General features: G+C 26.5%; 4 protein-coding genes across 6 annotated transcripts; 3 read left to right on the forward strand and 1 right to left on the reverse strand.

The window, feature by feature from the left end:
• LOC107167446 (uncharacterized) lies at window positions 1–3978 on the reverse strand. Of its 3 annotated transcripts, none has more exons than XM_015516488.2 (7): window positions 3567–3978; window positions 1829–1942; window positions 1418–1762; window positions 1130–1341; window positions 959–1066; window positions 720–890; window positions 1–627 (listed from the first exon to the last, which is right to left on the reverse strand). In XM_015516488.2, exons 1-7 carry the CDS (start codon window positions 3671–3673, stop codon window positions 197–199), a joined length of 1488 nt encoding a protein of 495 aa, XP_015371974.1. In that variant the 5' UTR covers window positions 3674–3978; the 3' UTR covers window positions 1–196. The 3 variants fall into 3 exon arrangements, with proteins under 3 accessions (XP_015371974.1, XP_015371973.1, XP_015371975.1); XM_015516487.2 differs by having other exon boundaries at window positions 959–1069; XM_015516489.2 differs by lacking the exon at window positions 1829–1942 and having other exon boundaries at window positions 959–1069.
• A 100-nt stretch (window positions 3979–4078) lies between these two features.
• Window positions 4079–8433, forward strand: LOC107167447 (alpha-2-macroglobulin receptor-associated protein). The gene is made up of 7 exons (XM_015516490.2): window positions 4079–4501; window positions 4577–4718; window positions 5804–5992; window positions 6059–6169; window positions 6248–6338; window positions 7810–7966; window positions 8031–8433. The coding sequence occupies exons 1-7, from the start codon at window positions 4313–4315 to the stop codon at window positions 8205–8207; spliced, it is 1056 nt and encodes a 351-aa protein (XP_015371976.1). The 5' UTR covers window positions 4079–4312; the 3' UTR covers window positions 8208–8433.
• Window positions 8398–9492, forward strand: LOC149057192 (uncharacterized). Its single transcript, XM_089224191.1, has 3 exons — window positions 8398–8498; window positions 8574–8738; window positions 8796–9492. The coding sequence occupies exons 1-3, from the start codon at window positions 8400–8402 to the stop codon at window positions 9003–9005; spliced, it is 474 nt and encodes a 157-aa protein (XP_089080317.1). The 5' UTR covers window positions 8398–8399; the 3' UTR covers window positions 9006–9492.
• Window positions 9493–9560: 68 nt separating this feature from the next.
• Window positions 9561–17635, forward strand: LOC107167444 (uncharacterized). The gene is made up of 16 exons (XM_089224194.1): window positions 9561–9777; window positions 9866–10069; window positions 10146–10332; window positions 10859–10932; window positions 11843–11907; window positions 12023–12203; window positions 12280–12393; window positions 12478–12968; window positions 13026–13148; window positions 14649–14805; window positions 14874–14963; window positions 15021–15273; window positions 15334–15462; window positions 15792–16172; window positions 16737–16952; window positions 17041–17635. Exons 1-16 carry the CDS (start codon window positions 9739–9741, stop codon window positions 17364–17366), a joined length of 3030 nt encoding a protein of 1009 aa, XP_089080320.1. The 5' UTR covers window positions 9561–9738; the 3' UTR covers window positions 17367–17635.
• Window positions 17636–18108: the final 473 nt, after the last annotated feature.

Below are 18108 nucleotides of genomic sequence, written 5' to 3' on the forward strand. Positions count from 1 at the left end.
TTTGAATAAATGATAAATGTTATTGTAAATTTTAAAAATAACAGTACTTAACTAAATAAATAAAAGTTATTTGAACAAAATATACAAAACAATTGTCATATTTGTCAGGTACAAAATTAACAAAAAAAAAAATAGAAAAGAAGTAAAGAACTCACACTAGATTTACTCATGAAATAAAATGCTGTTCATCTAAAAGCTATCTTTTATTCACTTCTGAATAAATCGAATTGTGATTAATTTCATTCAAGTCCACTTTTAAACTTTCATAGTTAGGATCATTTTCAACATATTCAACAGCCATTGTCCTAGTCAAGCTTGCATAATCTGGTTCAGATGGTTTGTCAATTTTTTTTATCCGAGCATAACCATGACTAGTGGGTCGTAACTCTTCGTAATTAGGATCAACATCAGACACCTGTGTCTTTTTAGGTTCAACCAATCTATCATAAATACCTTCATCGTATAAAGGGGGCAAAACAGGGGAAGTTTGTTCTGGGGAATCATTGCGTTTTTTCATCACTTTAGCATACATCTCGTCTAGGTATTCTGGAGGTTTAGGTAGAGGTGAATTAGCTGGTCGTTTTTCAGGCTTAGGTGAATTAGAACTCACGGCACTCGATGAAGAATCTACAAATGAAATTGATTTACAACATTTTCATTTTATGTATACATATGTCAATATAGAGATCTGTACATTTTTAAATTATGAAAAAAATTACCCTGTCTGGAATGTGTTTGTTCAGGTCCATTAATGTGTGAAGTAGAAGCTTTATATGTCTGACCTGATGAAGCAACTGGTATATTATTTGCACTAGGTATCTGGGCATATGTTTCACTTCCACTAGTGTATACATTGTTGCTTGGATCAATAATAGCAGCATACATTTCATCTGCGTAAATAAGAAATATATATTTATAGTACAATATTTTTATACTTAAATGTAGCTATATCACATACCAGAGTCATCTGAGACAAAAGCATAATGAGGATCTGATGGTATACTGCCATTTCGTGCATTGGACATGATCCTTGATAATGGTTCTCGAACACTGATGCTTGTGTATCCTTCTAAAAATTGGTTATAATTAAAAAAATATATTTAAACAATTATTCTTATAGCATTCTTACTACTAGAATCATGTGAATCACCGCTGTAATGTCCCTGTCTTGGTTGCACATTCAATGGATGTTCTATTGGTCCTACTGGTGGAGTCATATAAGGAATGTTAATACTAGCAGCTTCGTCACCTGCAATTACACTAGCCGCTGCTATATCTTGATTGGGAGCCCTGTCAACTTCATCAAATTCTATTGACTCACTCAAACTGACTTTCTCTGATCTTTAACATTGAATTTGAAAATAATATATATTTTTGAAGTATAATGTGAACTTAACAGTAAATAAAAATTAATTACCTTTGAGAACCAGGATACTGATTATTTACATTATGCACACCAACTTTAGCATATGGATGTTCTTGTTTTAATTTGTCATATGGATTTTCCTTGTTTACACAAGCATATACACATTCACTTTTGGATGCTGTAGTGCCACTTGATGGAGACATTGTGTTATTGACATACTTTGAAGAGTCCCCTTTGATGACATTTTTATTTTCTTCAACAGTAGCATACAGTTCGGAATTTGTATCACCACCATACCAAACAGCAGTTGCAACAGCATCTGAACCTCTAGGGGTTTCAACAGGTAAATCAGGAAGACTTCTAGTGGCCGAAGACAAAGTAGCACCAGCTGAACTCCTGTCAAAATATAAATTTAAAAATTAAGTTTAATGAAATTGTAAACACAATTCTTAAAATAAAAACCTTTTGGTACTATTTGTTGGGGATGGACTAGTTGATAAGTTCCTGTTAACTGGTTCTGGCCCAACATCAGGATTGGTAATTTTTACCATGCCAGCAAGACCAAGTAATTCATTTCTATTGTGATACAAGCAAACAAAAATAAACAAAAAATTACATTCCAAAAAAATAATAAAATAATTTAATTGCATTAATATTGAGTTTCAACTTATAAAAAACTAAAAAGATTTTAGGTGTTGTAAGCAAACAATAGAAATAATGTTATAGGATCATTTCATAAGTGCAAACATTCATTTTCATAACTTTTGAACAATATTTCTTCACAAGACAAAATACATTAAATAATTCAATAACAAACTACAAGTACAAAGTGAAATAGGTATCTGATCTAAAAATAAATATAAAAAGCTAAGTATTCTGAAAACTGTTAAATAATTATAGATACTATAAATATATAAAACAATAGTGAAGTATATTTGAAAATAAATGTTAAGTGTTAAACGCAAAATTACTCAAATTAAATTCTAATAAAAACATATTGAAGCATGCTCACCCTCAATTTCCATTTATAATGAATTTATTCAAGTTAAAATGTTGCTGTTTTCATATATCTATACTTAAATGCCATATATTCAAATAACTACATTGATATTTTTTACCATTTAAAGAAAGTTGTATGTCAATGCAAACCGCCTTTTTAAAATGGGAACCAACAAATCTTTTATAGGTACAGTACATTGTTAAGCAGATGATATTATTTTAAAAATTTGACTATATCTAAATGTAAATCTGAATGAATCATTATGAATTATCCAAACATAAACATATATACTAACTAAAGACTATAATTTTTAACAATGGCGCCAAAGCCAAACACATTAAAACAACAGTTTTAATTAACATGGCCATCATCACTTGAATTGCTCATAAGGTGAGTCAGGTAAAATACCAGGATTATGATTTTTGGACTTCTTTACACATTGTTACTTTGTATATTTAATTCCCTAACATTAATTCATATACTCATCCCACTATTCTTCTCTAATAATAAGACATTTTTCTTCATCTGCTTTAGCAGTCACCAAGTATCACATACATATTTCAACATTGACTGTATAATCATATTGATTGTCTATAGCAGAGGTGGCAAACCTAGAGTACCAAGAGTATCTAAAGTATTGAGATATCTTTAACCCCTTTCACTGCTCCAGACAAACTATTACTTCCAAAATGTTTACATCATTCACTGTTCCTGACATACACCTATCACAATCCTGTATTATATAATATTATTATTTACTGGTAACTATACAATTTTTGGAAATCGTGGTTCGGTGGCTCACATTATTTTATGACTTAAATAGTTAAATCATGCAGATCTCAAAATTTATATTTAAAAAAATGTTGATGTAGCATACGCACGGCGTATACACACTACACAGGTTTCAGATCGTAAATAGTGAAGCAGTGATATTGTTAAAATTACAAGGAATTAAAATTCTTGTATTTGAAAATATGGTCTTAAGTAAACTTAATAATATCAAAATTTGTTATTCAAAGTAAATTGGAGATGAGTATGCTTGTTGAATCATCATGTACAAGTTGTACCATATACTATATTATATATGTGTTACAAATATCTACTACCTATACCGTTTTAATATAAATAAAATACAACTTATTATGGTAAGATCAAACTTAATAATTGTAATTTTAAACATAATTATAAAATATGACTCACTTTGGTATTGATTTGTGACATCCGCAAATACAAGCAATGATCAGTATAACGGTAGTAAACAATAGTCCACCAGACACAAACCATATCAAGCTATCCTCAAACATCATGATGTTATAATATAATTAAATGTCATTTTAACACGAATAGGACTTAGCCTTGAGGGTTTTGAAAAATTAAAATTCGGTAATTGTATCAGTTTTGAAAGTAATCTTAGTACGTTTTACATATTTCTTAGCGATTGAGCATTTGCAATACTGACAGCGCATAATTGCACAATAATCACAAATTAACATTAACATGAATTCAATGGTAACTCGAATGGACAACTTAAAAACCGAGAATCATTACTAAATAGAATAATTTTGTTTCGTTATACTTTCCAAATTAAATTTCATGTTAAAAATTGTTTAATGTTTATCAACCGTGTTATCAAATTTTTTTTTTATTATTACGGTAATCCCCACTTTCCGTCAAATTGGTGTAATTACTAATTCGTAGATATCCACAAGTTGGTGACTGGTGAGTCAATTCATTAATCTTTGGCCATGAAAATAATAATAATCTATGATATTATAAATTGTAATAAATGACAATAATATTTTTAAATTTAACATTTCGTTCATTGTTCTGTAAATGGTGGGCTATATTTTAATAAAATACATTTTTAGGTTTTTTTAGTTATATTAAAAATTTTGATACTTATCAAATATTGCATTTCATTTCGTTCTTTTTGAATATCAAGAACCATGGGAAAAATAACAGTATTAATTATTTTATTACTATGGTATTATGTAAATGCATATTCACGTTCAGACGAAAACGAAACGTTAAAAAAAAAACTATCTTTAAACAATGAACCAGAATTCAATGTTCGACAACTTAATAAACCATTCAAAATTAATAAACTAAATTTAGTTTGGAGCAAAGCTAAACAGGTAATTGTTCTCAATGAAAACTATTGATTCAATTTGCCTATTTTAAAATCAAAATAATGTGTTTCTAATTTTTAGAGATGTTCAGAACCAGAATTGAGATCATTGCTATCAGAATTGCGAATTCATGATGAAGATGAGCGAGAACTTAAGGTGCACAAAACCAAAAACTTAGATAAAGATGGTGAAATGGAATCTATTGTCCGAAAAAAACTTTTGGGTAAAATTACATTTTTATGGTGTCGTAACTGTTCATTAACTAATAGGTAGATTGTATGAGTCTTCAGATATAATTTATATTTGGACCAGTAGTGTATTGGTAAATGTATTTATGGGTATACATACTAATAAAGTGGGTATGTAACCTAAAAAAATTTATTTTGCTCTGCTTAACAATTTTATCTCCCACTGCTTGAACAAAATTAATTAATCCTTAATACGTTTAGAACTTATAAGTAACTTATATTACGATCAAATTATATCATCGTATATAACGTTATTGCAATTGAATTAGTTCATAGTTTTTAGCATTATTTTATTAATATTTTAATAATATAAAAATATAAAACGACAAAATCAACTCAAATATTAAAAACATAAAGAAACATTATGTTAAATAATAATATTAATATTATACAATCTACAGAATTTTCCACAAATATTTTTTGTATTCAATGTTGGGTTCATCGGTATTCAATATCTTTAAATATCTACTTCAATAAATAAATAATTCGTTAATACATCATAATGAAAAACGATTTTTTCCTAAATTAAATATATTTTAAATCTTATTTGGTTTTCTGGTTATTTTAGGAACTTATACCTGTAAAATTTTTAAAAAAAAATTAGATTTTACATTGGGTATACGCCAAAAATTGAAAATCTTCTGACGGATATACAGCATATACCTGTGTACCCGTAACAATATACCTCTGGTTTGGTATTAATTGACATACATGCTGTTGTGAATGTTTTAATTTTCGTAATAATGTTATTTTTAATAATATCTCTGTATAATTAGATTTACTAGAAAAAATATCTTTTTTTCAAACTAAAAAATTAAATTAAATTTTTTAATAATCATACTATAATTATTTAATTAAGACGCTTCACTGTATAGGCAATGAAATATTTTTTGATGTTTGATATTTATTGATTGTACTACCCAAAAAACTAAAAGAGCCAATGAATTTAAAGCTCATTTGTAGTATAGTTTTTTATATTTTATTTTATGTATCTATTTTTCATTATGATTGTAAAAATGTATACATTTTTTGTATTTGACAACTAATCATTATTTTGAAGGCATATTGGAAAGATACAAGTTGAGCTATCATTTTGATGATAATGTGAATGAATCTCAAATTAATCATACTCATTTTGAAACACAAGATCGTGTTTCTGGCGATCCTTCTAAAGATGTTGATAAATATTTATTGCATGATAAACGATTAAATCAACTTTGGGACCAAGCTAAACAATCTGGTTTTACAAGTAAGTTAACCAACAATTACTATTTTTTAATTGAAATTATTAAAAAAATTTCACATGTACTTTTAGATATTGAGCTAATAGCATTAAAAGATGAATTTTTAAGCCACCAAAAAAAAATTGATGAATTTTATTCATTGACAAATGAAATTGAGCACATGCAAAATGATATACCTATAGGTAAATATATTTTATAAACTCAACAATATTACTGATTGAGATAATACAATTAAGTTCAATTCAACTTATTATTTTTAGCAATTTCAAAAAAAGGATTAAAAGATGATTTCAATTCATTACATGAATCTCAAGATTTTACAGATTTCAGTCACAAACAAAGAAATTTGCAGTAAATAAATATGTATATTTAGAGAGATTGAAAGAGAAAAAAAGACAATATGTTATACCTAATATCTATACATAAGCAAATAATGTATAATTACAACAATAACAAAAAATTATTATCAAATCTTTGAATGATTGTTAGATATTACTGATATTATACTGTATCAGGTTTACAAATATTTTAGTTTATACTAAGAGACAATTTACTAGACATTAGTTGGTCCAAAATTGTAGAAAATGATACCATATAGGGATAATAAAATATTATTAATGATATTTTACAAACTCGGTGAGTTGTTCTTACCAGTCTGGGCAAACGGATTTTCAAATTATATCTGGGTGTGATTTCCTATAATTTTGATACTAGTGTTATCTTGGTTGTTGAGGCATAATTTTTGATAGTTTAAATTTAATGTGAGCGCTCGCTACTTATGTTTAATATTAGACCAAAGCCTAACCTGGGCAGACCACATTAAAAGCAAACGAATTCTCTTAAACGCTAGGCGGAAATCTCTCTCCTACTTAATTAGTAAACACTCAAAACTCAACATATAAACTAAACTACTCATATATAAAACTCTATTAATGCCTATTTGGCCATATGGCGTCCAGTTATGGGAGACTGCTAAAAAATCCAATATAAAAAAAATCCACTACTCTTCACATTATTACAAATGGTCCATTCTATATTTCGAACCACACTCTTCATACCGACCTAAGAATTAACACAGTTGACAAAACTGCAAAGCTACTATATAAATGATTTCGTTCATGACTAACCACCAACCACCCTAACCCCCTAATATCAACACTAAATTCTGACTCCATTTCTGGTAATCCTCCTCATAGGCTAAAGAGAAGATGGTGTCGTAATTTAAACCATAATTAATTAAAATTAAAAAATTAAAAAAGAATCTATGACTTAAACAAATTTCTGTTATAAAGTGTCGCTATTGGGTGGCTTCTTTTTTCATGCGTCACATGCCAAAAATGTACATCCGCATCATGCTTATTGTAAACTTAATTTACAGATTGTGTGTTTTTAAAATAAAGTTTAAAAAAAAAATGTAATGTATAATTTTTTGTGAATTTCAGTTTCATTCATTAAAGAGCAAATTTAATTTGTATTTGTGGATTGTTGAATCCCTTCATAATATAAGATTTTTTTCCCATAATAATTATATCAATCTAAACATTCATTGAACTATTAATTGAAATATGTTACAAAATGTATTTAGGTATAATTTATATACATATTTTTTTCTTACTTATTTTTCAAAAACAGAATATCATTGTCTTAGCCTAATGAGCTTAGCTTATTATTTATAAATTTGTTGCACACAAAAACTCATTTTATTTTCTAGTTAACCTCATCGAGATATAAGTACTAATTTTGTAAACACATTGTTTAAATGTTTAAAAGTTATATATATATATATATATATATCTTATCCTTTTTTGTCTTTATTATTTAGAAATCGAGTACGTGATATAAAAGATAGTTTTGATCGTCTTCATCGGCTATCATTAACTGGTCCAAATAGTGAAGAATTTGTGGAACCTAAAGTACAAGAAATCTGGATTAAAGCTCAAGAAACAAATTTTAGCAAAGACGAACTGGTATTTCTGCATGTAAGAAATAATTAGTTATTTTAAATTTAATATTGAATGATTTATTCACATTAAGATCTTTTAGGATGAATTAAAAGAGTATGAACGACGATTATTAAAACTTCGACATTTTCATGTGGATCTAGCAGCTGGAAATGAACATGATAATATTGAACAAAAAATTAAAAAAGAGAGTAGAAATGTGCAAAAGCTACACAAAATACTTGAAGAAAAAATACAAAAACGGAGGGAAGAATTATAGACTTATAAATTATAATACTGTTGTCATTTTTGAACAAAATTATACTTTTAATTTTTATATTTATTGATACTTTTTGTTAATATTAATTTTATATCAATAGCAACTAGTTTTCTAAAATGTTGTTTGTACATATTTATTTTATTATTATTTATAATAGTAAATTGCCTGTTTGTATTCTCTGAAACTTTTGTAATGAACATTAAAGAAAAATCTATTGTTACTCCTATATTTGATTCGTTTTGGTTTAAGGGTACTAACAATGACACAGTTGATGTTATTAAACATGAAAAAGTAAGATTTAATATCATGTTATTTTATTATAAATATTTGAGTAATTTGATTTCATAAAAATTTACTTATCTTCAGTTGACTCAAATTTACAAAGGTCCCGTTGTAAGAGGTTGTTACCATGGCCTAGGTTTAATAATGTGGGTAGAAGAAAATGAAAAACAAATATATGAAGGGTATTTTTATGTAAATCAGATACATGGTTATGGTCGTATGACCTATGGCAATGGTTTGATATTTGAGGTAATAAATAATTATGACAATTTGAATAAAATATAACACTTACAAAATTAATTACAGGGACTATTTAAGGATAACATGCGTTTTGGACCTGGTGTGATGACGTATCCTGATCAGTTTCAAGAAGTTGGTTTTTGGATAGGAACTCGTATTTTTCGTTTAAGTTATAATTTGACAACACGTTTAGTTCCTTCATATTCACCAAATGTTTCTACCAAAATAAAATTGCTCCAATTTAGACACCTCATTGATCTCACCCAAGTTAGTTAAATACCTAGGTATATATATATATATATATATTTAGTCAAAGAATGTGAAAGTCATTATATAGGTACTTGATTCATGTTCTAGCCACCACATTCAATTACAAATATACGAGATAACAATGAAAAATATCTTAATAATAATTACTCATGTCCATACACAAGTCATTTTAGCAGTTTATATTTTGATTCCAAAGTATTTGATACAGAATTCATCAATAAGTGTAAAACATCGGAGAATGACAAACAGATAAATAAAGAGAACCGATTCATATGTGGCTATGATTTGGTCAATTTGATAAAAAGGAACTATTTAGTAGATATATAATTAGAAATTAATATATTTAAATTAAGACCAATGTTTATTATAATTATGTACAAAACCTAATTGTTTTTTTAACTAAATAAATCTGAATTATGCTTTTGGATAAAACTGACACACATGAATGATATTCTAATTAAAATTATTTTATTTTATTACGTTACTAAAATTATATGTATTTTTTTTACACACACAGAAAATACCAAACAGAGGAATATCGCAGTCAAATAATGAGTTTTTATCGAAGTTTAGCATTGGTATTAACGAACAATATGAAATTCTAAATGATAACTCGTGGGTCATTATAAATAATAAAAACGACAATATTGAATCAAATGAAAACAATTTTGAAAATTATAAAAATGACGACCATGATTTTTCGAAAATATTAGCATACAATAACAACACTTTAGACAAAATGATATTGGCACATGTTTATCAACAGCAATTTGGTGAAGTAGATACCTTTTTTAAGACTTCAACAATAAAAAAAAACAAGTACCTAATACAATGTATTTCTGTATACCTATATTACGTACTTTTAGAAGACCTTACTATATGATATTGACGATGTTTGGAGTGGGAAACGGAACATGTTCATGCCCTCGCATAGCCATGAGTTAGAAGCTGTAAAGTTGTTGACAAAACTAGATATAAACCCAGAAAACATACAACATATTATTCAAAAATATGATATTGATTTGGACGTAGCTGATTCTCTAGGGAATACTCGTCTCATGATATCTTCTGTAATATTTTACATTTTTATTTTTATTTTCGCTACTTTATATCAACCATTATTATAACCTATCTGCATTTTTTAAGGCCAATGACCAACATGAAGTTATTAAATGTTTAATTAATCATGGCGCTGACCTAGAATGCTACAATGATGTTGGGTTTACTCCTTTAAACCTAACTATTATGCGATACATATGTTTATTAAATAACATATACTATTGGACTGAATATTTAATACCTCATGTCGATTTAAAATTTAATCTTATAAAAGGTAAGTTGTATCAATTGATTTATTAGATAGATACCTATAAAGGTGTAGGTACTTCAATAATTTGGTTTAAATTTTAATATTTCATTATTCCTACATTCTTGGTAGTTATTTTACTATCTCATTTTTGGAAGATTATATTATTACTAATATTACTTTCATAAATGGTAAGTACCTTTGATAAAATCATAACTTATTATTAGTTAATGGTTACCTATTTATAGAAATTAAAATGTTGTTCATGTAGGAATTTGCCATCACTTATCGTACATTACTGCAGTCTGCAATAGGTACCTACTAAACTTGTACGTGCAGCATATATGCGCTCATAGGTAAGGGGCTTAGGAGCTACTCCCCCCCCCCCCCCAAAACATACCCTACATTTTTTTTTAACTTATTAAATATTATAGTAAGGCATCAACCCCACTAAATCTCAAACATTATTTGCACCTATTTTGATTATAGACGCTATACAGTGTTTTGTAATTATGCATTATTATATAATTATTAAACTGAATATTTGTTTTAGAAGATCAACATTTTACATTAAATAACATACAGAAAATAAACTTCTTTCAGCCAGAAAATTTAAAAAATATGAAGGTAAATAATTAGATTTTGGTATCTAAATAATATTTTACTGACTTAATGAAAATCAATAAGTTTTGTAGGCTAACCTAACCTAACTATAAATACTCCAATAAGTATATTACCGTGTGTGATGGCTGTTGTAGGTATCAAGCTGTTTCATAACACGTACCTAATACCTAAATTAACATTTCCTCGGAGCTTCTGTGGATTTCAATACTGTTGTGCTTAAGACAAAATTAGATCATAACCAGTAAATTTAGTCTTCTCTCGGAGTATACATTTTCGGGACTTTTAGTGTTTTTAGGTTATAATGAATTAATAATATTAGCTATTATAAAATATTTTATTTCACTGCATATATCTATTACAGCATCAGTAAGAATTGCAATGTAAAACCAATGTTTTTCATCTTGAATAGCTTATAGATATGCACGCTTTATCAACTTTAATAGTTTAATAAGACGTATACTTATCTAACTATATATAATATAATATTAGCTTTAAACTCTAAAAACCGTTTATAATGACACCGCTTGAATCACTATCCTATAATAACCTTTATATTGAAGGTCCCAACAAACTCATATTTTGTACCTGTCGGAGTTTCTAGAAAAAATTTCAGGAGGGGGAGCGTTACATTGTTAGCATATTATATACATAGGACATAACGCCATGTTGTCAGTGGGGGAGGGGGTGATCTTATGAGTAACCATCTGACATATATTACAAAAAAATTACCTATAGGTAATAATATTTACAAGGTAGGTATATAGGTTAATAATTAGGGTTTTTAATAAAAATAAACACGTGCGCAAATGCGAGATGAACAATTTTCAATCCTAGTTGTACAAACTCTATAAAATAAATTCAAAAATGAAAAAAAAACGACTTTATTCATAAATTATATACAATTTTATAATAGTTTACAGAAATCGATGATAATGTTGTAGAGACAATTTCAACACCGATTCAAATATCTACGAAAAAGTAAACTATGATATACGAGTGTCAATAGATATAATAAATTATATTGCTTATCATTATCGACTTAACAAGTAGGTATAAAGATATAATAAGTTTTTATTATTTCTGAACATTTTAGACGAACATCATTAGACTCCGTTGAAGACACAATACTGCTTTTGATTAATATGGGCGCTAAAGCAACAACTTGCGCCGTTCCGAAAACATCAATCCATTTAGCCTTATTGACTATAAATTCAAAAATTTTAAAATCCGTGTTTGAAGCCGGAGGATCTCCAAATTATACTTTATCCGAACAGGTATTTACTAGTTCAATTTGATAGAAAGTTATAAAAATGTACCTATACATTTAATAATAATTATTTTATATTTTAGAACTATAAATTAAATTTATTACATATGGCTGTTATAATGCCCACAAACTACAGCGCTGTCCAGTGTATTAGAGTTTTAATTACTCATTGTGTCAACCCAAATTTCAAAGCATTAGTAATTACTTCAAATTCGTATTACATTATATTTCTAAATTCATAGATACTTTAAAGCTTATAGTACCATTTGATATATTTTTAGCCTATGTTTAATATTTTTCGACATAAGTTGCCATGGAGTAAAAAAGAAAATGAAAAAAATGCTTCTATGACACCTTTAGACATTTTGTGCTTAAAAGAAAATATATATGAATTAGATGAAGAATTAATTGTCGATGAGCAATCAGAAAAAGAATTAGCTTCTATACTTTATGATATAACGGAGAAAAGTCATACTTATTGTGGTTTTAAACCCATAGCTTTGGCTATGTTGACAGGAAAATTACATTTGACCAAAATGTTTTTGGAAAAAAATAGATCACTTGTAAAAGAAAACATTTATGGTTTCGGGACTTTATTGTCATTATTACTTAATCCGTTTTATAACTTTAACTTATCAAATACAAAACTAAATAAACTATTGGATTTGTTGTTAAAAGCAAATTCAAATCCCTTAAAGATTGTTAAGATTTTCGTTAAGAAATTCAGAGGCAATATTTGTGAATATTATTCCGGTTTATCTGAATCGAAAAAGTATTCTATTTGGTTAAAAAAAAAAATTGCAATTGATTCTTAAATTGTGTTTATTAGGCTCAGCGGAAAAATTCACTCATCCTACTATTCAAATGTCGCTGAAATAAAGGAGAAATTAAGAAATTCTGGTAGACGAATCTTAGATAAAATATATTCAAAAAGAGCTACTGTTGCTTTAATGTAAGTACCTACTTACACAAGTAATTGTAAGTATGAAATACTATTTTTGTTATCCAATTTCTAGCTGTATTACAAATAATCATATTATACAACATATAAAACCTAGGTCCTGGAGTTTAGTATGCTAAAAGTATACCTACAATGACGCTCGTACTCTACTATTATATTGATAGACCATAGGCAATGGCAGATTATCTGATGTAATATATTAATATATAAATTTATAACATTGGATCTATAGGTACATAACTATATCAGTTGAGCAGAATTAATGGCCATTTTAATAGTAAGAAATCTATCGATTCCATCTGATACCATTTACATGTTGATTCCGCTGATTTTAAATCTGCTGAATATTTGTGAACTATTTATTTTAATAATAATACAACAAAAAATCAAAGGTTTTCATCAATATTTATGTTATTTTATGGAATATAACTGTTTTTTTTTTTATTAGTTAAGCATCAACTACACAGGTTATAAGCTTTTTACAAAAATTTTACATTTTTACAATTTACATTTTGTTATACAAATCGATATTTTTTAAATATAATATGTTATTATTATTATCATAATAAATGTATTATTTTATTAGTTCACGCTCCATTCAAATACTGCACTATATAACTGTAATTTGGAAATTAAGAATAACAAAATAATATTATTGAAGTTGATAAATAGTGATCAATTTGAATTGTATTATTTTGTTTTTATATTATATATTATGAATGACCAACTAATTTAATATTGTAAAAAAATATACTTTGTATATTTTATTATCTCAATTATTTATATAAATCTTTCTTTAATACATTATTACATTAACATAAGACATCAAATTGTTATTATTTAAAAACTAACAATTCTATTTTATATATATATATATATATTTTTTTTTGAAGTAATCTACAATCTATACATTGTTTGTATAATGAGTAGGTTTGATAATAAATTGACAAATACAATTAACATGAATAATTAGAATAGGGAGGAATATTCTATTTTATTTTGTAAATATAGCAATCGATAGGTATTTAGGAGTTATATATTATTTTATTATTTATTTGAATGAACGTTGTCTTTTATTGTTTTTCTTCTTCATAATAAATGTATAATTGGGTTGTAAATTTATAATATGAAATAGGTACCCATAAATTTTCTAAAATAATTTGTATGTTTATATTACAAGTTTTCTCGTTGTGGATGGCAGTCGATAATGTTCGAAGATAATCTAAATAAAAATGTGTACTTTTGATTAAAATGTGTACCTATACTGTTACAAAAAAATTAATTCTATGTAGTATGTTACATTGGTTATCATTTAAGCAACAATCTGTGGAATCAACATATAAACAATTAATATTCGGTGGAATTGATAGCTATAGATTTATAAAACCCCATAAAATTAACCTATTATATTTGTTTAATATTATGAAATATGACTAAGCATTTAAAACTATTTTCAATGTTTAATTAATTTAACGAATTAATCATTTTTAGAAATGATTTTAAAAATTCTTTATTATCAGCTGATGAGAAAATGGCAATGTTACTTTGGCTGAATTTGGGTATTATAATGTCGATACATCAAGCAAAAATCGCGAATATGTCAAATACTCAGTTATTTACATTTAGAACTATACAAAATAATACATTTGTTTGTACCCAATACCTATATTATATTTAAGATCTAAGATTCGTCTTAAAAATTAATTAATTATTTAGAATTTAAAAGAAAAAAAGAAAAATGAAACATACGCATTGTGTTTACAATATATGAAATTAACAACTCGTAATCCAATTATTCTCACTGAGGTAGATTTTAAATTTATAATCTAAAAACAATTTATATATCTGCAAATATTTTTATAGGAAGAAAGTCAGGTATGTTATGAATGTTTGCAACATCAATTGAAAACTATGGAAATTTGTCCAAGTTGTTATTTTGCTCTACTTTGTTCAGAATCTTGTAAAAATCGACATAACAAAGAATATAATTGTAAAATACAAATGAGCCAGGATCATATAATCAAATTTCAAAATAAATTATATAACAGCAAAATTGATAATAATTCAAATTTACCATCTACACATCACAATTCTACTGAAAAATCTAGAGCGAATAGTATAATATTATAAGCAATTAATTTATATGAACGAATATTAAGTTTTTTCGGTTTTATAGGCGAACAATTGGAAATTCATGAATACATTTCTTCGTCTTTAGTATCATCAAAGTTTTCAAAAACGTTAACGTCGAGAATGCATTCACGATCATCAGTTTATTCAAAAATATCGGACTCTTCGTCTTTAGGTATCTAATTAATATTTTCTCAAAATATGTGAAATGATTAATAAATAACAATACATATAGATAATATAATTAAACAAGGATACAGGACATTTCTTTGGATTCCTCCTATACACGATAAGTTATATGAATACGCTATTTTTTATAATTACAATATAATATTTTTACCAATAATTTCATTTTAACATATTAGCTCCAGAAAACAATTATTCAAGTAATACATATAAATAATAATTATTTAATATTGTAGTGTGGAAAATTATTTAGATATTAAGATTTACTTAAATAAAGCCATGAAAAATTATAATTCTATCATATATTTGTAATTTTAGACGATTCAAGTAATTACTCTAAGCTATCTATGAAAACTATGCAGTCTATACAGTCTATGCAGTCTATGAAGTCTATGCAGTCTATGCAGTCTATGCAGTCTATTCAGTCTATGCAGTCTATGCAGTCTATGCAGTCTATGCAGTCTATGCAGTCTATGCAGTCTCTGCAGTCTAAGCACTCTAAGCAGTCACAGAACAAAGATATAAGCATAACACACTCAACAAAATCCAAATTTAAAGATGAATCAAACTATTCTAGAAACAATAAAATATACAATTCAGTATCTTCACAAATCAACAATAGAAGTGCCGGAAAACGTAGTAATGGTTTAGATTACGAAAGAAAGAATTATGTTCACTCGGATATCGGAGTTTCTCTTGGTATTATTGCTATATATCTACTATTCTACTGCTACACTTAAATTTATTGGTTCAAGAATTTTATATATCACACGTTATAATTTATAGTAATTAGTTAGAGCCAAGTTCAGCTTCTACTAGAATATTTATATTTTAAATATTCAGCCATCTGTTTATCTATTAAAAACTCATAATTTCTTATAGCACCATTAAAAATATAATTTTAAAAACAGAATTTAAAATATAAAATTAGATAATATTGATCATTGAAGCACAACGAAAATACTATTTTAAGGTATTTAAGAAATATTTAAATACTTAACAAGACCGCAGTATACTAGTATACATACTATATTGGTATGTGTATCATAGATTTATACATTATATTATAGGTATTTAGATACTACCTATATTAAAGGTAGAAGGTTTTTAAAACCCTCTCCTAAAAAAATTTTTTTAATATTCTACTTTTTAGGATACTAATTTATAAAGTCTAAATCCACTTAGATTTTTACTAAGATTCACTTAATTCATCAAGAGTCTATGACCAGTTATAATAATGTCACGATGTATTTATAATTTTAGAGGATACACGTAACTACTCTAAGCAGTCACAAAATAAAGTTTTATACACAACCCACTCAATAAAATACGAAAACAACAATTTTAAAGACGGGTCAAAATATTCTAGAACTAATAAAATTTATAGTTTAATATCTTTACAAAATACCAATAGAAGCGTCAAAGGTCAAAGCAACGGTCTAGATTACGACAAGAAGAATCATATTCACTCGGATAGTGGTAATAACTTTTATTAAAGAATAAATATTTAGAAATGATTAGAAATACTAAAAAATCTCCTATAAAAATTAAAAATTCACTGTCCTAGTAGCGAAATCGAAAAATAAAAATAAACAAAATGTCTGGAAATTGAGACAAAAAAGAATAAAAAATCGAGATAAAATACTTCTTTTTAACAATCAAGTAAATGTACTAGCTATGCCTACCATGAAATACAGAATGATTAGATCACCGGATTGTTGGATACCAATATTTATGTTCATCAACCGTGGCTCATATGAAGACGTAACTATATTTAAAAATGTATCAAGCCCTGGAATGCCATATATTTTCATGATGGAAAAAAATGGACAAGTTTATTATAAGATCAATGATAATCAATATGACATGTTGTATAACTACAGTTTGATATAAAATCACTTTATTACTTTAATATGTATGAGAAGCATATATTTATTTTATGCTATATAAGGCATATACCTAGGAGTTAAAAATTACGGAATATAAATTTAATAAAGGTAATACAGAAAACTATGAATATAATATTTAAATGAAAATAAACATAAAATATATAAATATTTTAATGACTTATTTTTATAAGATCGTTAAGAGTTATCATACCTTATTTATATTTTTTTAAATTTTAAGCGAAGCGTGGAATACATTCGTTTTACAAACGAACTAATACATATTATAGTAAATAAGAACTAATTTTGTTTTTTAATTTTTATGTTATAATTTTTAATGTATAGTGACTATATTATATTCACTTGTATGTAAAATTTAATTTATAAATATATTTATAAAGGTACGTCACGTGAATAAGAAAAATTAGAAAACTGAAAAAACTATTGAAATATTAAACATATAATTATAACGTGTAATACATATAACATACTATAATTGCTATTATAGTATTTGAAAAAAATTGCTTATCATATTTTGGTATTTTACTGTGCACTTTCGCATTAGTATTTGTTTACATTTTATAAATTATTCCATTCAAGGAAATACTTTCACTTATGCATAAGCGACCGGATGAGTTTATTGAACGGGATCTCAAGAATATATACATATATAATATACGCACTACAGTAGGTACTACACACTGTAATAATAATATATTCTACAATCATTTTGTAATTGTTTCCATAAT

Source organism: Diuraphis noxia, unplaced genomic scaffold, assembly GCF_037042655.1.
Source record: "Diuraphis noxia isolate RWA-SAM2 unplaced genomic scaffold, SU_Dnox_SAM2 contig0003, whole genome shotgun sequence".
NCBI lineage: Eukaryota > Metazoa > Arthropoda > Insecta > Hemiptera > Aphididae > Diuraphis > Diuraphis noxia.

Bases quoted from the DNA above. Each gene is read 5' to 3' on its own strand.
- LOC107167446 (XM_015516487.2), bottom strand. From the start codon at position 3,673: ATGATGTTTGAGGATAGCTTGATATGGTTTGTGTCTGGTGGACTATTG. The intron at 1,943-3,566 runs GTGAGTCATATT...GTATCACAATAG, and splicing joins TGTCACAAATCAATACCAAA to AAATGAATTACTTGGTCTTG. The intron at 1,763-1,828 runs GTTTTTATTTTA...ATATTTTGACAG, and splicing joins CCAACAAATAGTACCAAAAG to GAGTTCAGCTGGTGCTACTT.
- LOC149057192 (XM_089224191.1), top strand. From the start codon at position 8,400: ATGAACATTAAAGAAAAATCTATTGTTACTCCTATATTTGATTCGTTT. The intron at 8,499-8,573 runs GTAAGATTTAAT...ACTTATCTTCAG, and splicing joins ATGTTATTAAACATGAAAAA to TTGACTCAAATTTACAAAGG. The intron at 8,739-8,795 runs GTAATAAATAAT...AATTAATTACAG, and splicing joins GCAATGGTTTGATATTTGAG to GGACTATTTAAGGATAACAT.
- LOC107167447 (XM_015516490.2), top strand. From the start codon at position 4,313: ATGGGAAAAATAACAGTATTAATTATTTTATTACTATGGTATTATGTA. The intron at 4,719-5,803 runs GTAAAATTACAT...ATTATTTTGAAG, and splicing joins TGTCCGAAAAAAACTTTTGG to GCATATTGGAAAGATACAAG. The intron at 5,993-6,058 runs GTAAGTTAACCA...ATGTACTTTTAG, and splicing joins TAAACAATCTGGTTTTACAA to ATATTGAGCTAATAGCATTA.
- LOC107167444 (XM_089224194.1), top strand. From the start codon at position 9,739: ATGATATTGGCACATGTTTATCAACAGCAATTTGGTGAA. The intron at 10,070-10,145 runs GTAATATTTTAC...GCATTTTTTAAG, and splicing joins CTCGTCTCATGATATCTTCT to GCCAATGACCAACATGAAGT. The intron at 12,969-13,025 runs GTATTCTATTTG...TGTGTTTATTAG, and splicing joins GGTTTATCTGAATCGAAAAA to GCTCAGCGGAAAAATTCACT.